Raw genomic sequence first — 14,773 nt, 5'->3', positions numbered from 1 at the left:
ATATAAATTATGTACCAAAGTTATCGTTAGTTTGTGAGGATCATTTTTTAACAAGCCATTTACATGTATGTGCTTTTCATTATCCTCTCACTTCAGATATCTCATTATATATATATATATGTTTGTAATTTTGTATTGAAGATTATTTTTTTAAACTTTGTTCTTCCAGATACTAACATTGAAATTCAGAACATTCTAGAGAATGTCTTACATGACCTGACCAATGCTGCCAAGAACTATGCCAAGGTAGGGGGCATCATGTATGATCATTTTATTTACCGGTAGTTATTTATGTATTTGTTATTAGTGTATTAAAATTGCGCAGCAGCACTGGCTATAGAGGTCAGTTGACAACTAGAAGTAATGTACAAATGGCTGTTAACAATAATATTTATTAATAGATAGAATGTACAAAAGAAATGTACTATAAACAAAAGAAAAAATACAGAGAATTATACATGGCATCAGTTAGCCTACATATGTGATATCAAAGAGATAAAGAGGGGAAACAAGGTTCAGAGGTGGATACATTAACAGCGTGGGGGGGGGGGAGAGAAAGAGAGAGAGAGAGAGAGAGGGGATTATGTAGAGGATAAGCCAAAACAGTGAATACAAAGAGTGACAAAGCAAACCTGGACTTGTGTTGTTTTAAGCTTAAATGAAACAAGATTATTAGCAGATAACTTCTTATACTTCAATGTAAAACTTCCTCTCTCAGGAGGCTGTCACATTATCACATGTGCATAGTCCATACTCTTTGCTTAGTTACTCTTATACTCACTCTCCATGCACAATGTAAACCTTGAAATTTTGTCTGTCTCGTTTCTATCTGTTGCAGGATAACTGTTTGCGCCATGCAGAGAAGTGTATAAAGCAAGCCCGTCTAGTGGCCCTACAGATTCGCCTTCTGCCCGTCAGGACAAGGGTCGTCAACTTTGAACCTGCGGAGGTCACCAAGTTTGTTACCCAGCACCCAAAAGTTCATGAGGTATTTGAAATCAATTTGGAGTGAATATACACAGAAAATAATTATATACACGTGTGTGTACATATATACATATCTTCAAGTAATGCATGGTCCAGAACCTCTGTTAAATAAATATAAAAAAGCAGTTCTTGTTGTTGTTGAGATTAGGCTTGAGTCGGTACGGTCGATCACACCGGGACCCGACCGTTGCCGTCGGGTCCCGGTTTCGTTTTTTGAGAACCGACGCTCCGAAAAAAATAATGAAATATGTAAGAAATTGCAGTTTTGCACACCACTAAAATCATTCCACCTTAAAACTTAAGTATTTAATTGTTACCAATCATATTCTAGCTCATCCTGAATCAATCCGAACTGCTGATATAAATATGGGTTGCAAAGCAGTTCGCCCCATGGGGTTGTTGTTGCCAGCTGCTAGCTAGCTACTGTACTGGCCGGGTCTCTCGGCAGGATTAATTAATCAGGTTGAAAGAAACATTAATGTTTGAATAATAAAACGGCTTTCTAAAAAGTACTTCTTTACAACATACCGATCGAATAATTTTTAAAAGACAAAATGGATATTATTTCTTTGATTTTGAACACCGCATGCTTCTTTTAAAAGCTGAAAATTACTTGGTAATCACAAGAAGTTTCGATACGGATAGCTGTTGCAAGGCAAGTTCAGACTAGTCTCGGAAAAATGCGCAGTGCTCCTCGTAGTTAGCTGTAATTCGTGCCAGAACGAACCCAAACAAAGACGTGATCGTAACGAGAAAAAATCATTAAAAACTACGAGAGCACAATTGGAAAGACAACTACTCAAAATTATCGTAAGCAGATACATAACTTGGAGGAATAATACAATAGTTGTCCAAGAAAAGCCACAGAAATAGTGATATTTAAGGAGTTACTATAGGTACAATCATTATCGGAATGGGCCTGCTGATATGTTCGAATTACACGTTATTTGGTTTCTAGCCTCGTGTTCTAACACGAGGCTAGAAACCAAATAACGCCCTCTACGGTAAGAAGCAGTATAACAAAGGATTCGAGTATTTGCAGCAAGCCCCTTGCGATAAAAATGTACCCAGTTACTCCTCGATTATCACAATTTCTTTGGCATTTCTTGGACGATTGTTGAATTCTTTGTACAAGTTATTTATCTGATTATCGTAATTTTGAGCAGTAGTTGTCTTTCCAATTGTGCTCTCGTAGTTTTTAATGATTTTTTTTCTCGTTACGATCACGTCTTTGTTTGGGTTCGTTCTGGCACGCATTACAGCTAACAAGGAGCACTGCGCATTTTTCCGAGACTAGTCTGAACTTGCCTTGCAACAGCTATCCGTATCGAAACTTCTTGTGATTACCAAGTAATTTTCAGCTTTTAAAAGAAGCATGCGGTGTTCAAAATCAAAGAAAAAATATCTATTTTGTTTTTAAAAATTATTCGATCGGTATGTTGTAAAGGAGTACTTTTTAGAAAGCCGTTTTATTATTCAAACATTAATGTTTTTTGACCCGATTTATTTAACCTGCATGAATCAAAATGGCGGCTCGATCATTGTCTTTCTATTTTTGCTCCAGTTTTTTTACTTTTAGAGGCACGATAATGGCACTAAACATCGCCAATCATGGATAAAAATAATGTCAAATGGAAGAATATACCGATCTGTGCCGAGGTATGCATGTGTTGATTTATTTGACTGATAAAAAAGGTCACTTTTAAGGGACATACTGATGATATGCGCTTTTCATAGAGGCAAGTGACAAATCCTGCGAGCTGATTTCGGGACACCGGGTCCCGATCGGTGCAAGGCCGTCGGGACCCGGTTTATGAAAATCCCGACATGACTCAGGCCTAGTTGAGATTAATGGCATTTCGTTATTGGATGATTTTTGCCAGTGTTTCCTAATGATATCTTGTATTGTAATTTGAAGCCTCAGTCATTTAATCAATAAGATTTAAATCAATGAATGATATTTTAAAATTATTTCCAACTCTCAAATTCAGGTTAAATGGCGGGGAAAAAAATTCCTCTACACAAGAACTTTGAAAGCAACACTTAAACTATAGAGAATACATGTATCGATGCTCCTACACAATAATATGCTGTCAAATGTAATTTTAAATTTAGTCCTTTCACACATGAGCATTTGGTCTCTTCAAAGCCAGAAAAGCATTAAGTCTGTGTTAAAGCATATCGAGGGGTTAGTAACACAAAGACGTAACTCCAATTTGGCTATTTTGAGTGTTGGGTGGAGTTAAGTCTTTGTGTTTCAAAGCCAACATTTTTCTGAACATTTTGATATCAAATACCCATTTTGGCGGGCAAAATATGGAGTTACGTCTTTGTGTCACTGAACCCTCGATATATGAGTTTAATAATGTCCTTCTGGTTCAAACACATTTCATTTCCTCTCCCTTCCTTCAGGTACTGATAGTACAGGACGCTTACCAGCAGCAGAATGAATGGTCTAGTGCCCTCTATAACAACGTCGTCCTGCAAGGAAACTTCAAGTATCTAGAAGACTTCCAGTCTTGTATCCAACTCACCGCAGGCCATTGCACTGACGTCGCATCCAGGTATGGATTTGATCATGCTTACAATGAGTCATCATTTCTCACAATGTTGACCATGTCACCTTTTTTAACATTTCAGTTGCTTCCTTTGCCTCTGTGCGCGGTTGCTTGTTTGCCACATGTGCAGTTTTGCACAAAACAATTTACATCAATTGAAGGAACAATGGCTTTGAAAAATTACCCATTTCCAGGCTTGATTAGCTTCATGGAAACCCTTTTAACACCTACCTAAATTTAAATCTTGCACTAAAAACAGTTCTATATTATTGAAGCCGTATGGTATACCATGATAAATACAATGTGACACAGGAAGATTATTTGTGTGGCATATAAATAGTTAAATCTACATTCTGAATGCAGAGTACTTCTAATTGAGGGCATACTCTCCTGAAAATTATTTAAAAAGTGGGCATGATAATCAGTGCATAGTGATCAGATTGAATCACACATCATAAGGGGAAAATAGTGTTTTCCTGTAAATGAAAGAAGTTCAAATTGATGGAGGAAATGTCATTCAGTAAGTGATATAAATATAAGAACTTCAGCAAACATGATGAGCAATCCTGAATTTTCTAATCTAAATGTTCTCAAAATTAACTTTCTCTCTCATGGATGTCTAAAATCATTTTAAATTTGGAAAACTTGCCTGTTATGCACTACATCTACTCTTGATCTGTTGAATACTTGGCACTGAGATGACTAGCTTAGCTCTAGATACAATGTATTGTTATTATCGGTGACTCATATTCGGTGATGAAAATTTAAGACGCACTGTTTTAGTCTAAATCTTAATTTTTCTCATTGTTTTCAGATACCGGCAGCTGTCTACTAAGAGCACCTTGGTAGTATCTCACATGCAGCGCTTCATAGGCCTTTGCCCTGATGTTCTGACTGTCTACCGCCTCGCAAACCAGTTAGAGTTCAAAGAGATGGCATTCAATTTACTCAAGGGTGATGCAGGGCCTTATCTAAGCGATGTTGCTTAGGTCAGAAGTGCTAGTGAGGTTCATGAACCATTGTTGTGATGTACTGACTGCCTAAATCCTTGCCAATCAGCTAGAATTCAAAGATGTGGTATTCTGTTTATTCAAGGGTGATGCAGGGGTGTATCTTAGTGTGTAAGTGCTGTTGCTTCGATTTAACATGCAAGTGAAGTTCTGGGACCGATGTTTCATTGCTAAAGTACTAATATACTGTTCTTGGAATTAAAAAATGATTTCAATAAATATCAATTCTATTTTGTCAGCTCTAGAAATTAAATCTATAAATGATATTTTAACTTTGTGTCCATACTTGTTTGAGACCTTATGATAATATTGGCGTGTTGTGTGTATTACATGGCCACTCATTTTGAAGGGGAAGTCCACCCTGAGGTGAAGCACGAAAATTAAAGAAACATATACTTTGTCTTCCCCTTCAGTTAAATATTTATCTTATACATGTACATGTATTGTCTTACTAAACAGAATTTATGTAAATAAATATCTACAAATTAAAATTCTATTAATTTATACATGTAATTCATGGAGATCTTTGGCAATAATTTTATTTGTGCAATCATTTGATTTTCATTTTTCTGGACGGACTAATTTAGCACTATTACAAGATTGAGGTACACCTTGGGCTATGTTCCAATTAGAGATATATAATTGGTATCTTTCTTTTTTACCCATCCCCCCCCCCCCCCATCTCTCTCTCTCTCTCTCTCTCTCTCTCTCTCTCATGCCTTATACATCTTGCTTTAAAGGGCAATCAATCCTATGTAGTAAGTTCACTTCTATAAAAGCGCAAAGAAATGATGAACAGAATGGCAGACCAATAATAAGATAGTTATGAGTGTTTGAAATATGAGATCACTATTAAAGTCTATGCGAATTTCATATTGGCAGTTTGGTCGGTGGATTGTTACGTCATCTCAGAAAACCCTCATGTTTGTCTTGTACATAAATATCATTATTTTCTGTTTCCCCCCAAGTGCCTTATTCCTTTGGGCACTACTCAAAATATATTATGGATAGCATATTATTATAGGTCCCCTAAAGAGAATAGACCCACCTGAATCATACATATTTTTAAATTGAAATTGTTGTCATTTTGTGTTTTGTAACAATTAGGAAAGTTGTCCACCACTGCCCTACATGACAAAGACTTTACGGATTCAGCCAACTTGAAGAGCATTCCTGTCGTGACTACAACCTTCTAAATTCAAAATTCTCAATTATCGTCCGATTTCATTCAAACTTTCATTAGACCACATCTCTGATTTTTCTGCTTTCCACTAGATTAGTTCTCTATCAACGTGTGCCAACTTTTCTGTTTAGATATGCAATTCTCTTGTCAATCCCTAAACAAAATGGAACTTGACATTTTGTTATCATGAATTGATGTACAACATGCCATATTTGTAAAGCATGTCTTGTATGTAGTTACCAGGCTTTCATGTACATACCTATCATTAATGAACTTTCATTGTAGATTATGAAAGGTAAAATTGTAGAGGAAAGATTATTAGCAAAATGTTCCATCTGTGAATGGAGCTTTCATTCCTAGATATCAGTATACATTATTTCAGTATTATTATCTGGAGTATGTACAATTGCTATACATATAAAAATGCCACATTATTTGGGGGAGGTTTCTTGCAACAATACGACATCAGCCTATGTCCTCTGTGAAATAGAAGTAAATACATGTACTTTGATATTTCAAAGTTGGCATTTTTCAGTATATTGTACTCTACAAAAATGTATCTTCCACATGAATTTGGGATATGAATGCATGCGTTACTTATTTTCTGTTTTCTAATTCTTTTCTATTTTTAATCATGATATTGTGAATGTGAATCAATTAGTAATTGTCATATTTTGTATATATCAAAATATATTGTTTTCATGAGAATGAATATTGTCAATAAAATATGATGCAGAAAAGAAACACAGGATGAAACACACTTTTTTTAAACTTTGTAATTTAAGTTTTTATTTATTAAGCATAATATAAATGTATGACATTTGTAGAGACTTGCTTCTCAATGGTTATAAGAAATGATTTACATATCTTTGTGAACTGACAACATGCTTTGTGTTAAAAAATGCAGCATTTCATATATAGCAAAAAGGGAAAAAATTAATGAAATGCTCGATATGATTATTTCTCTAGATTTGATGTAGTTTAATAAGAGCTGCATTTTTAACATTAAAAAAAAAAGGTCAATCTTTTCAATGTTGAAGGAAAAATATGAAAGTTCTCTTTATCTGGTACTTAAAATAAACAAAAATGGATGACAGACTGGAGGGAGTAACTTCAGAGCTTAATGGATTAACAGAAATCACAACATTAGCATTTGAGACAAGTCCAGGATCAAATAATGTCAATTAACAGAATGCCCAAAAAAAATCATTGCATGCTTAAAAATCAAGTAAAATATTGATGTAGCTTCCATATCGTATTCCAGGATACCCTGGTACACGTTAGACAATTAGCCCCTTCTGTGCCACAGTCAGAAAATCCAGTCCAAGAAAAAACTTTTAACATTTTTGTTTTAGCAGGAAACATTAATTTATAGAATGCTACTATATCTATAAAAAAAAATAATCAGATTAAATTGATTCAATATATTTGACTCATGAGAACATTTAATCAAATTACTTTTGGTGGACCTAGTAGCACTGAAGGGGCCGACATTCATCTTGGACTTTGCCCCTCATCAGATATAATACCAGTAATTCTCTAATAAATAAACAAACTTTCAATGAGAACAAGATTCTGTTCAAATCAACATCAACAAATGGAAGTTCTGACTAATGTTTGCATCATTTAACTTTTAGTGTCCCAATTTCGAAAGATTACCCACTTACATGGCTAGAATTGCCGTCGTAAGTTGCAGACCTGAGCCCCGTATTATAAAGAGTTGCAATAGATCCGAATCAATCGCAAGTTTGCAGTCTCCTATCTCTTATAGTTGCGATTAATATCAAAAGCAAATAAGTTGTGATTAATCGCAACTATTTGTAAGATGGGGCCTGAATGAGTGTATATTCGTAATATCTAATAAAATATTAAAGAATACCCAATTTAGTTGTCCACTTTATAAAACCCAAAGCGAAAATTTTCAAAAAATGCTTTGAAGGATTTTGTTGTTGTTGAAGGTTTCAGGAGCCAAGAAGATGAGGTAAAAACAGAAAATGGAATGCTAAATACAGATTAAATCTTTAAAAAAAAAACACTACAAAAGTTTTGAAACAAAGGAAGACAAGTTATTTGTACAAAATTGGCCTTTTAAATGGGTTTCGGATAAGTGGATTTCCTCTCAAATAATCTTTTTACACCAGGCTTCAAAATAATTACCCCACAAAAAGGAATAATTTGCATTACAGCCCAAAGTTATCGTTCCTACTTTTATCTGTTCATGGCAAAATACACAATAAGAAAAGTATATAATGCAATAATATAATATACTTTGAATGGGGACAAAAATGACTTGTTGGAAATATTACGGTTGGTTCAGTCAAAAGATGTTTTCAGGTTAGGCAAAATGTAAGTTACCATAATTTGATGATAATGTAAAATGATTATTACAGCATAACATGCTTTCTTTGAACATCAAGACATATAAGAAAGTGACATTTTAAGATGGATGTTATGGACCGTTATTAAAGGAATACTATAAACTCAACTAGGAAAGCAGATGGCAATGAAATTTGTGTTCCATTGCATATAGTGCACTACCAATTTAACTTGAAACAAAATAGACATAATCTACTGCATGAAATGAAAATGCACATTATAATTCTAAATCATTACTAAAGGGACCAAAAAAGTAATTATTACAATTCTCAATGAGCCAAAAGTATAACAGCAAGTTTGGGCTCTGCAAATTATATTTCCTGAATCAATGAAAGTATATTTTTCACTGGCCTTGGGGGGGGGGGGAATTATCTGCATATCAAAGATATACCCAAATAGCACTTACCTTAGCATTTGTGAGAAAGTCATTTATTGCCTACATAACAGACTTGTGAACAGTTATCATGTCACACAATGCAGTGATTTAAGAACTGCTCTTTGAATGTAAAATACCATTTTAGACTCTGTTGAATTCTAAGTAAATGAGTTTTCAGTGATTTATCACAGACTGCAACGTGAGCTAGTACATGGTGATCAAATGTCTCGACCAATTATTGATAGAATTTTCATTTTATAAATGTCACAAAAAGAAAGAATGCATGCTTCTTATTGTTTATCTACTATATATACCAATTGTCTTTAAAATGTTCCATAAATAACTTTCAGTAGTAGTGCAGGCATTACTGGATAACAAGACATTGAAGAGAACAGGAGAATTTGGCCTAATATGAAGAGTCTTTGTCACATAAAATCATCAAATTCATCACCACCGTACCCAAAGTCATCAAAGTCATCCTTCTTCGCCGACTTTCCGCTCCCTGCTAGCACTGCTTTTTTCTTTCCTTTCTTTGATTTCGAGGCCTGAAAAACAGATGAACAAGAATTATGTTTTACTTGATAACTGCCACACAAGTTTCCCAATGTGTAGGAATTTTCTTATGATTCCGCAGGTATAATATATTGGGTCATCGGCTGCTTATCAAAGCAAATAAGGTTCAACAAACAGTTTCCCTTTGAGGGCAATATTCAAATTATGATTTACAATTTCATTTTTAAACTGGGTTTTAGTTCTCAATTAATACTTCTTTCATTAAATCATTTAACATCGCTGACAATTGCCTACATGCAAAATATCATTAAGCTAGATGGACCTTCGACCGCACGCAGTCGAAAATGATGCCTCCGCCATGGAGCAATTTTACAAACCAAAGCAGATGCAAGCTATTTTTGCAAACATAATGAGCCCTGTGACCGGTGACCTTGTTACCCCCAAATGTAATCAGTTCATTGGCTCTGCAAGATAAATACATGACCGAAGTTTGGCGGGAATCCATCGGTGAGTTCTTGAGATAACGCGATCACGAGCTATTTCTGCATACATAATGAGCGCTGTGACCTTTGACCTTAAATCTTGCGACCCCAAAATCTAATTAGTTCATTGGCTCTGCAAGATACATACATGACCCAAGTTTGGCGGGAATCCATCAATGTTTTCTAGAGATAACGCGATCACGAGCTATTTTTGCATACATAATGAGTCCTGTGCCCTTTGATCTCGCGACCCCAAAATCTAATCAGTTCATTGGCTATGCAAGATACATACATGACCAAAGTTTGGCGGGAATCCATCAATTGGTTCATGAGATAACGCGATCACGAGAACGGGACGTACGTACATACGGACGGACAACCCAAAAACATAATGCTTCCGGCTACTTTGTAGCGGAGGCATAAAAGCTTTTTTCTAAATAGTAAGAATGTTTTTATAGAAATAGTTAGAATAACTGCAGATAAAATCTATTCTATTTATGTGCCTGAACAACCCGATTTTCTAACCAACTGCTCAACAACCAGAATCAGCAAACGTAATTTAGCAAATATTAGCTATTGGTAGTCTTGAACATTCTGAGTGAATTTTTGTTGGATTTCTGCATGAAATACTACCATAACTGATGAAAATTTAAAAAGTGTTGTCATCCATGTTTACATACCTTCTGTGCTTTCGTCTTCTCATTTGCTATTGCTGTTAAACTGCTACCTATTTTCCTCACTTGTTCACCGTCAACTGAAAGTATAATATAAGAGATGATAACAGTGTAGGAATTGTCATAAAACAGTTTACTTTGACCCTTAACTGCAAAAATTTGTTGTTGATCTATCCGTCTATAACAATTTTCTGTCATTTTGGATTGATTTGAGTCATGATATTTTATCAAGTTTAAAACACAATTATATTCCCAGACAATGAGGGCAGAATAGGACCCCTTCTTGAAATCCATATGCAAAATCAGCCCCAAAATGAAAAAAAATTGGGATTTGACTCCTCTCTTTTTTGGACATTATCTACTGTTTGTGGTATTTTCTATTGTTTAGAGTATGAGATAAAATACTGATTTGTAGATCCATGGGTTGAAAACACTTAACTACCCTTTGTCATACAACCTCAACCGTCTGTTCATCCCACAATATTACCTGTTTAACATCAAACATGAGGTCTTGTGTATCCCTTTCAGGACAGGTTTTATTTCTAGGGTTTAATTGATCGTATGTTCTGCAAATTGACAACACTATTTTCTCATACTGCTAGATCGTTAAAATAAAATGAGATGTCTCAGAAAATATTCATGGGCAAGAATCTTAAGCAAAATGTGCAACATTTTTTTATTTCTACCAGTCATTAAATGGGTTTACTGTTCTTCATTGGTGGAACTACAAGTAATACAATTTTTGTACTTACGGCAAACACAACATGATTGAAACACATCCTCTAGAAGACTTGGATAGTAATCTGAAGATTCTAATTTGGATAATTTGTCTTTTAATAGCTTCCCGAATTCCTCGAAATCCTCTTCCGTCGTCGGATTCATGGCATCGATTGATTTACCATCTCCGGCCCCTACACCTGTGAGGACAATGACAAAAATAAAATAAAATACATTTTAAATTTTCTATTATTACTTGAATAAATCATTTACCATTCTGTCCAAATCTTACGCTCTCATAACTCCAGATTTTTGGTACTTCTTAAGCTCTATACTAAGTGGGGGAAAGAACCAATGCTCATACAGGGCCTTTTCTGTGGAATGTTCTCCCTTGAGAGATTCGTAATAGCAGATTGCTTGAAGTGTTTCAAAAAATCTCATAATGTATCTGTTTAATTCTTCATATAATTAATTGTCATTGTTGTATTCTATGTCTTACTTCTGTTCTTTTGTTTATGATGCAGATGCTTTTTATGTGATCTCTCTTTTTGTTTGTTTCACAAATGTGCCTTGAGCATTTGATTTCAAGTGGATTTTTATCAAAATAAAGATATCTACATTGGATGTATGCACAAACTGTATATTTATTGATAATGAATCGATAACTACCTTGCTGAATGGAAACATACCAGGCTTACTTCTTTGTTTTTGCATGTAATTACAAACATCGCTGAATGTTTTCAAAGTTTGCCTTATTTATGTTATCAATTTATACATATGATGTGAATATTTGATGACAATTGAGTTGGATTGTATTAGAATTCGTTTAGATTGTCACCAAAAAATAAAGATCGTTTCCAAATACAGATTTCGCTACATGACATGACATCATTGACATGACCCTAGTAAAAAACCAATGGATATTAATGGGTTAAGTACAAAAGCAACAGAACTCCCTTAGACTTACCAAAAGCTTCCTTTGCTAGTTCAAGATCGGCCTCTTCTACCATTTTCTGTTGTAATAACTTTTCGTCCATTTCCTCTTCTGGTGTTAATTTGATCTGATGATGACAAAGAACATCATAATTTAAAGGTAATGCAAAGATTTGGGAAATTTTGAAAATTGGATGGATAGTAATTCTTTAAAATGTTGATGTATTTGGATGCCACTTTTTACTACCTTTAACTTGATTCTTGTACTAATCTCAAGCCCAATGTCTATTAAGTCATGCTCCAGATTATTTCTCTAAAATCCTATCAGCTAATTTTGTGATATCTAACATTTCAAAACATCTCCAAAATGACAGGACAATGAACATTTTTGTTGTTATCCGAGTCAATTTTCATGTGACATGTACAAAAACCAATATTTATTAAACTGACAGTCATTTATAGAATGATATTACAAAGCAGGCCGTTTCTATAATTGATTCTAATATCTCCATTGCATGGTCTGTTGACAACTTAATTCAAGTTCAATACCTTTTCTTTCTCACCCTTCTCTTTCCTCTTCTCAGCTTTTCTTTGCAATGCTTTTTCTAATGTGTTCTTCTTCTTCTTGACCTGAAAAGCTGTGGAATGTAATAATAATAATAATAATAATAATATCAATAACAATAATAATGATCATCATCATCATCATCATCATAATCATTTATCAAAATCAGCATTTTCCCTCTTCAGAGGGGTTACAGAGTTTTGCTCCATGATAACACTCCTTCCCTCTACTTCTTCTTGTCTCTAGCATCCTCTTCATTTAGACCAACCTTCCTGCTTCCTTCCATACAATAATAATAACAACTGGATTTGTAAAGTGCCTTTTCCAAAAGATACAAGGCACTGTCCCTTAGTCTGAGGAAAAATTAAGAAATGTAGGGGTATATTTTCAGATGTTTTTGCGAAGAAGTTTGGGAATGCTAATCTTCAAGAAATGTAACACTTGTCCACCACCAATGCAGAAGAAACTTGGAATATGTATCAACTTCAACTTTTATTTATAGAAGTTCCTTTGTACCACAAAGATTATGAATATACAAAATTTGAACTCCTGGTCAACACTGTATGTGATGATTAAATTTCATGGTTAATGTTATTTTCACTTTGTATACAAGTATTCAACATATTACTTGCATTAAAATAACAAATGTTTGTTTTGTATTTAAAACTAGAGTAGAGGACACAAGATGATTGAAATCTGTAATATGATCTAAACTATTTGTTACCTCCATCTCCAGAAGTTGACTTCTGCTCTGAAGATTCATCTTTTTTCTCTTCATCATCTGATGCAGCCCAGTCATCCTATAATTAAACAAAAAATATATAAACTTACTACAGTGTGACCCAAGTTTGTGACTTATTTCAATAATCTGACAACTTATCAACATTCTGACTCAATCAATTGCAAAATGTACCTGAATTAAGGTACCTTAATTAAGTTAGATCTTGAAATATTGTTCTTGGCCTTGTAACTGGGCGTTCACCAAAAAAATGAAACATGCCTGATAAAGTTCTACAAAGCTTTGTGTTTATTAAATATGGAGCAATGAATTGTAGAAATAAATAATCTCAGAATGTGTGAATTAATTATAGATTACCACCAAGTTAAATTCTGCAATATTTTAAACTTAAAGGAGTTCTAGACCCTTACTTAGATCTAAATTTAACAACACATCCCATCCCAGTATAGCTTGGAAAAGCTGCTTCAGGGATTACCTCATCAAGTATCAAGTACCATTACCAAAATTGAGGGAAAAGGGGTCAATTTCAAGCAATGTCAGTGGACAAAATATTCCTCGAAATATAGAAAATAGGGGTGCACAGGTGTCCTCGAAATTGATAAACAGGGTTCAGGAAAAGGGAAAAAAGAAAACCGGGGGGAAAAAAGGGTATAAAATCTTGTCTTTGAAATGTGCGTGAAAAGTGCGTGAAATAAGGGTAAATTTGCGAAAAGTGTCTTTTCAATCTTATAAATAGGGGTATATTTTGACATAAAAAGGGGGTTAAAATTCACCAAATGTCCTTGAAATTGACCGCTAAAGGGGGTTATTTGCATTTGTGGTAACGGTCATACGTGTCACCCTCTGTGGAGAGTGACCCAACCGGGCATTAAACATGTCACTTTGACAACGACATGTAAACACCAATTTCGTGTAGACAAGGACGCAACGTTACACCTATTTTGCTGTGAACAAGGTAGGTAGACTAATCATACAATTTTTCTAAATGTCGGGATCAAATATCGAATTCCTTAACACTTTCATATCAACAAACATCATCATGGCAAATTACAAAACGGCTGCCAACAAAACAAAACATAAAAAGTCATTTAAAAAAAAAAGTCTTTTTACTAGATCTAGACCCCTAGGGGTCTAGAGACTCTAGATCTAGATCTAGACGACTTTTTATCTTAATTTTTATGTTTTTAATTTTACATCACCACATCAAATATACATGCAATCATACAGAGCAATATTTCAAATAGAATCACAATTAAAAGAGGTATTTTATCATATTGTTGTCGGGTCAAACAGTTTGATAAATGATGGGCTTTTGAAAGTCGACTCTATACTCGACATGTGAACAGACATAAAGCATTATACGTGGGGCTAGAGTGAAACTCACCTTCACATTTTCTTCCTCGTCCTCTCCTTCCCATTTGTCACCGGCGGCAGCCCCCGCCTTGGAAAAGCCCGCATCTGGATCAAAATCTTCGTCCTCTGATAAACAAACAATCACAAGAAAACTGTTTAAATTTCAGTAATATATACGAACTGGATTAGTTAACAACTTATATTTCACGATCATTTTTGTGACATATGCCAGTGCACATGCTACTCACCCCAGTCAGCCATGTTTGCTCTATAGACGACTACTATAGCGCGCGCAAATTCCTATCCG

The 14,773-nt window shown here is 34.7% G+C and overlaps 2 protein-coding genes across 2 annotated transcripts in view; one reads left to right on the top strand and one right to left on the bottom strand.

Moving 5' to 3' along the window:
- LOC100891069 (spatacsin) overlaps nucleotides 1–6,947 on the top strand; it is a 24,281-nt gene extending 17,334 nt beyond the window's left edge. Inside the window, exons 23-26 of the mRNA XM_030977412.1 lie at nucleotides 170–246; nucleotides 839–988; nucleotides 3,400–3,551; nucleotides 4,360–6,947. Coding sequence (XP_030833272.1) covers nucleotides 170–246; nucleotides 839–988; nucleotides 3,400–3,551; nucleotides 4,360–4,534 — 554 coding nt within the window. The 3' untranslated portion in view covers nucleotides 4,535–6,947. The remainder of the gene's footprint in view (nucleotides 1–169; nucleotides 247–838; nucleotides 989–3,399; nucleotides 3,552–4,359) is intronic.
- On the bottom strand, nucleotides 6,507–14,773 carry LOC578606 (eukaryotic translation initiation factor 3 subunit J). Its single transcript, XM_778764.5, has 8 exons — nucleotides 14,715–14,773; nucleotides 14,498–14,592; nucleotides 13,099–13,174; nucleotides 12,359–12,447; nucleotides 11,844–11,937; nucleotides 10,912–11,076; nucleotides 10,166–10,239; nucleotides 6,507–9,035 (listed from the first exon to the last, which is right to left on the bottom strand). The coding sequence occupies exons 1-8, from the start codon at nucleotides 14,725–14,727 to the stop codon at nucleotides 8,916–8,918; spliced, it is 726 nt and encodes a 241-aa protein (XP_783857.2). The 5' UTR covers nucleotides 14,728–14,773; the 3' UTR covers nucleotides 6,507–8,915.

The sequence above is a fragment of the Strongylocentrotus purpuratus genome, unplaced genomic scaffold (assembly GCF_000002235.5).
Source record: "Strongylocentrotus purpuratus isolate Spur 01 unplaced genomic scaffold, Spur_5.0 spur5_scaffold_9, whole genome shotgun sequence".
In the NCBI taxonomy this organism is placed as follows: Eukaryota; Metazoa; Echinodermata; class Echinoidea; order Camarodonta; family Strongylocentrotidae; genus Strongylocentrotus; species Strongylocentrotus purpuratus.
Note: the sequence above shows the minus strand (reverse complement) of the source record. Positions and strands in the feature narration are given on the sequence as shown.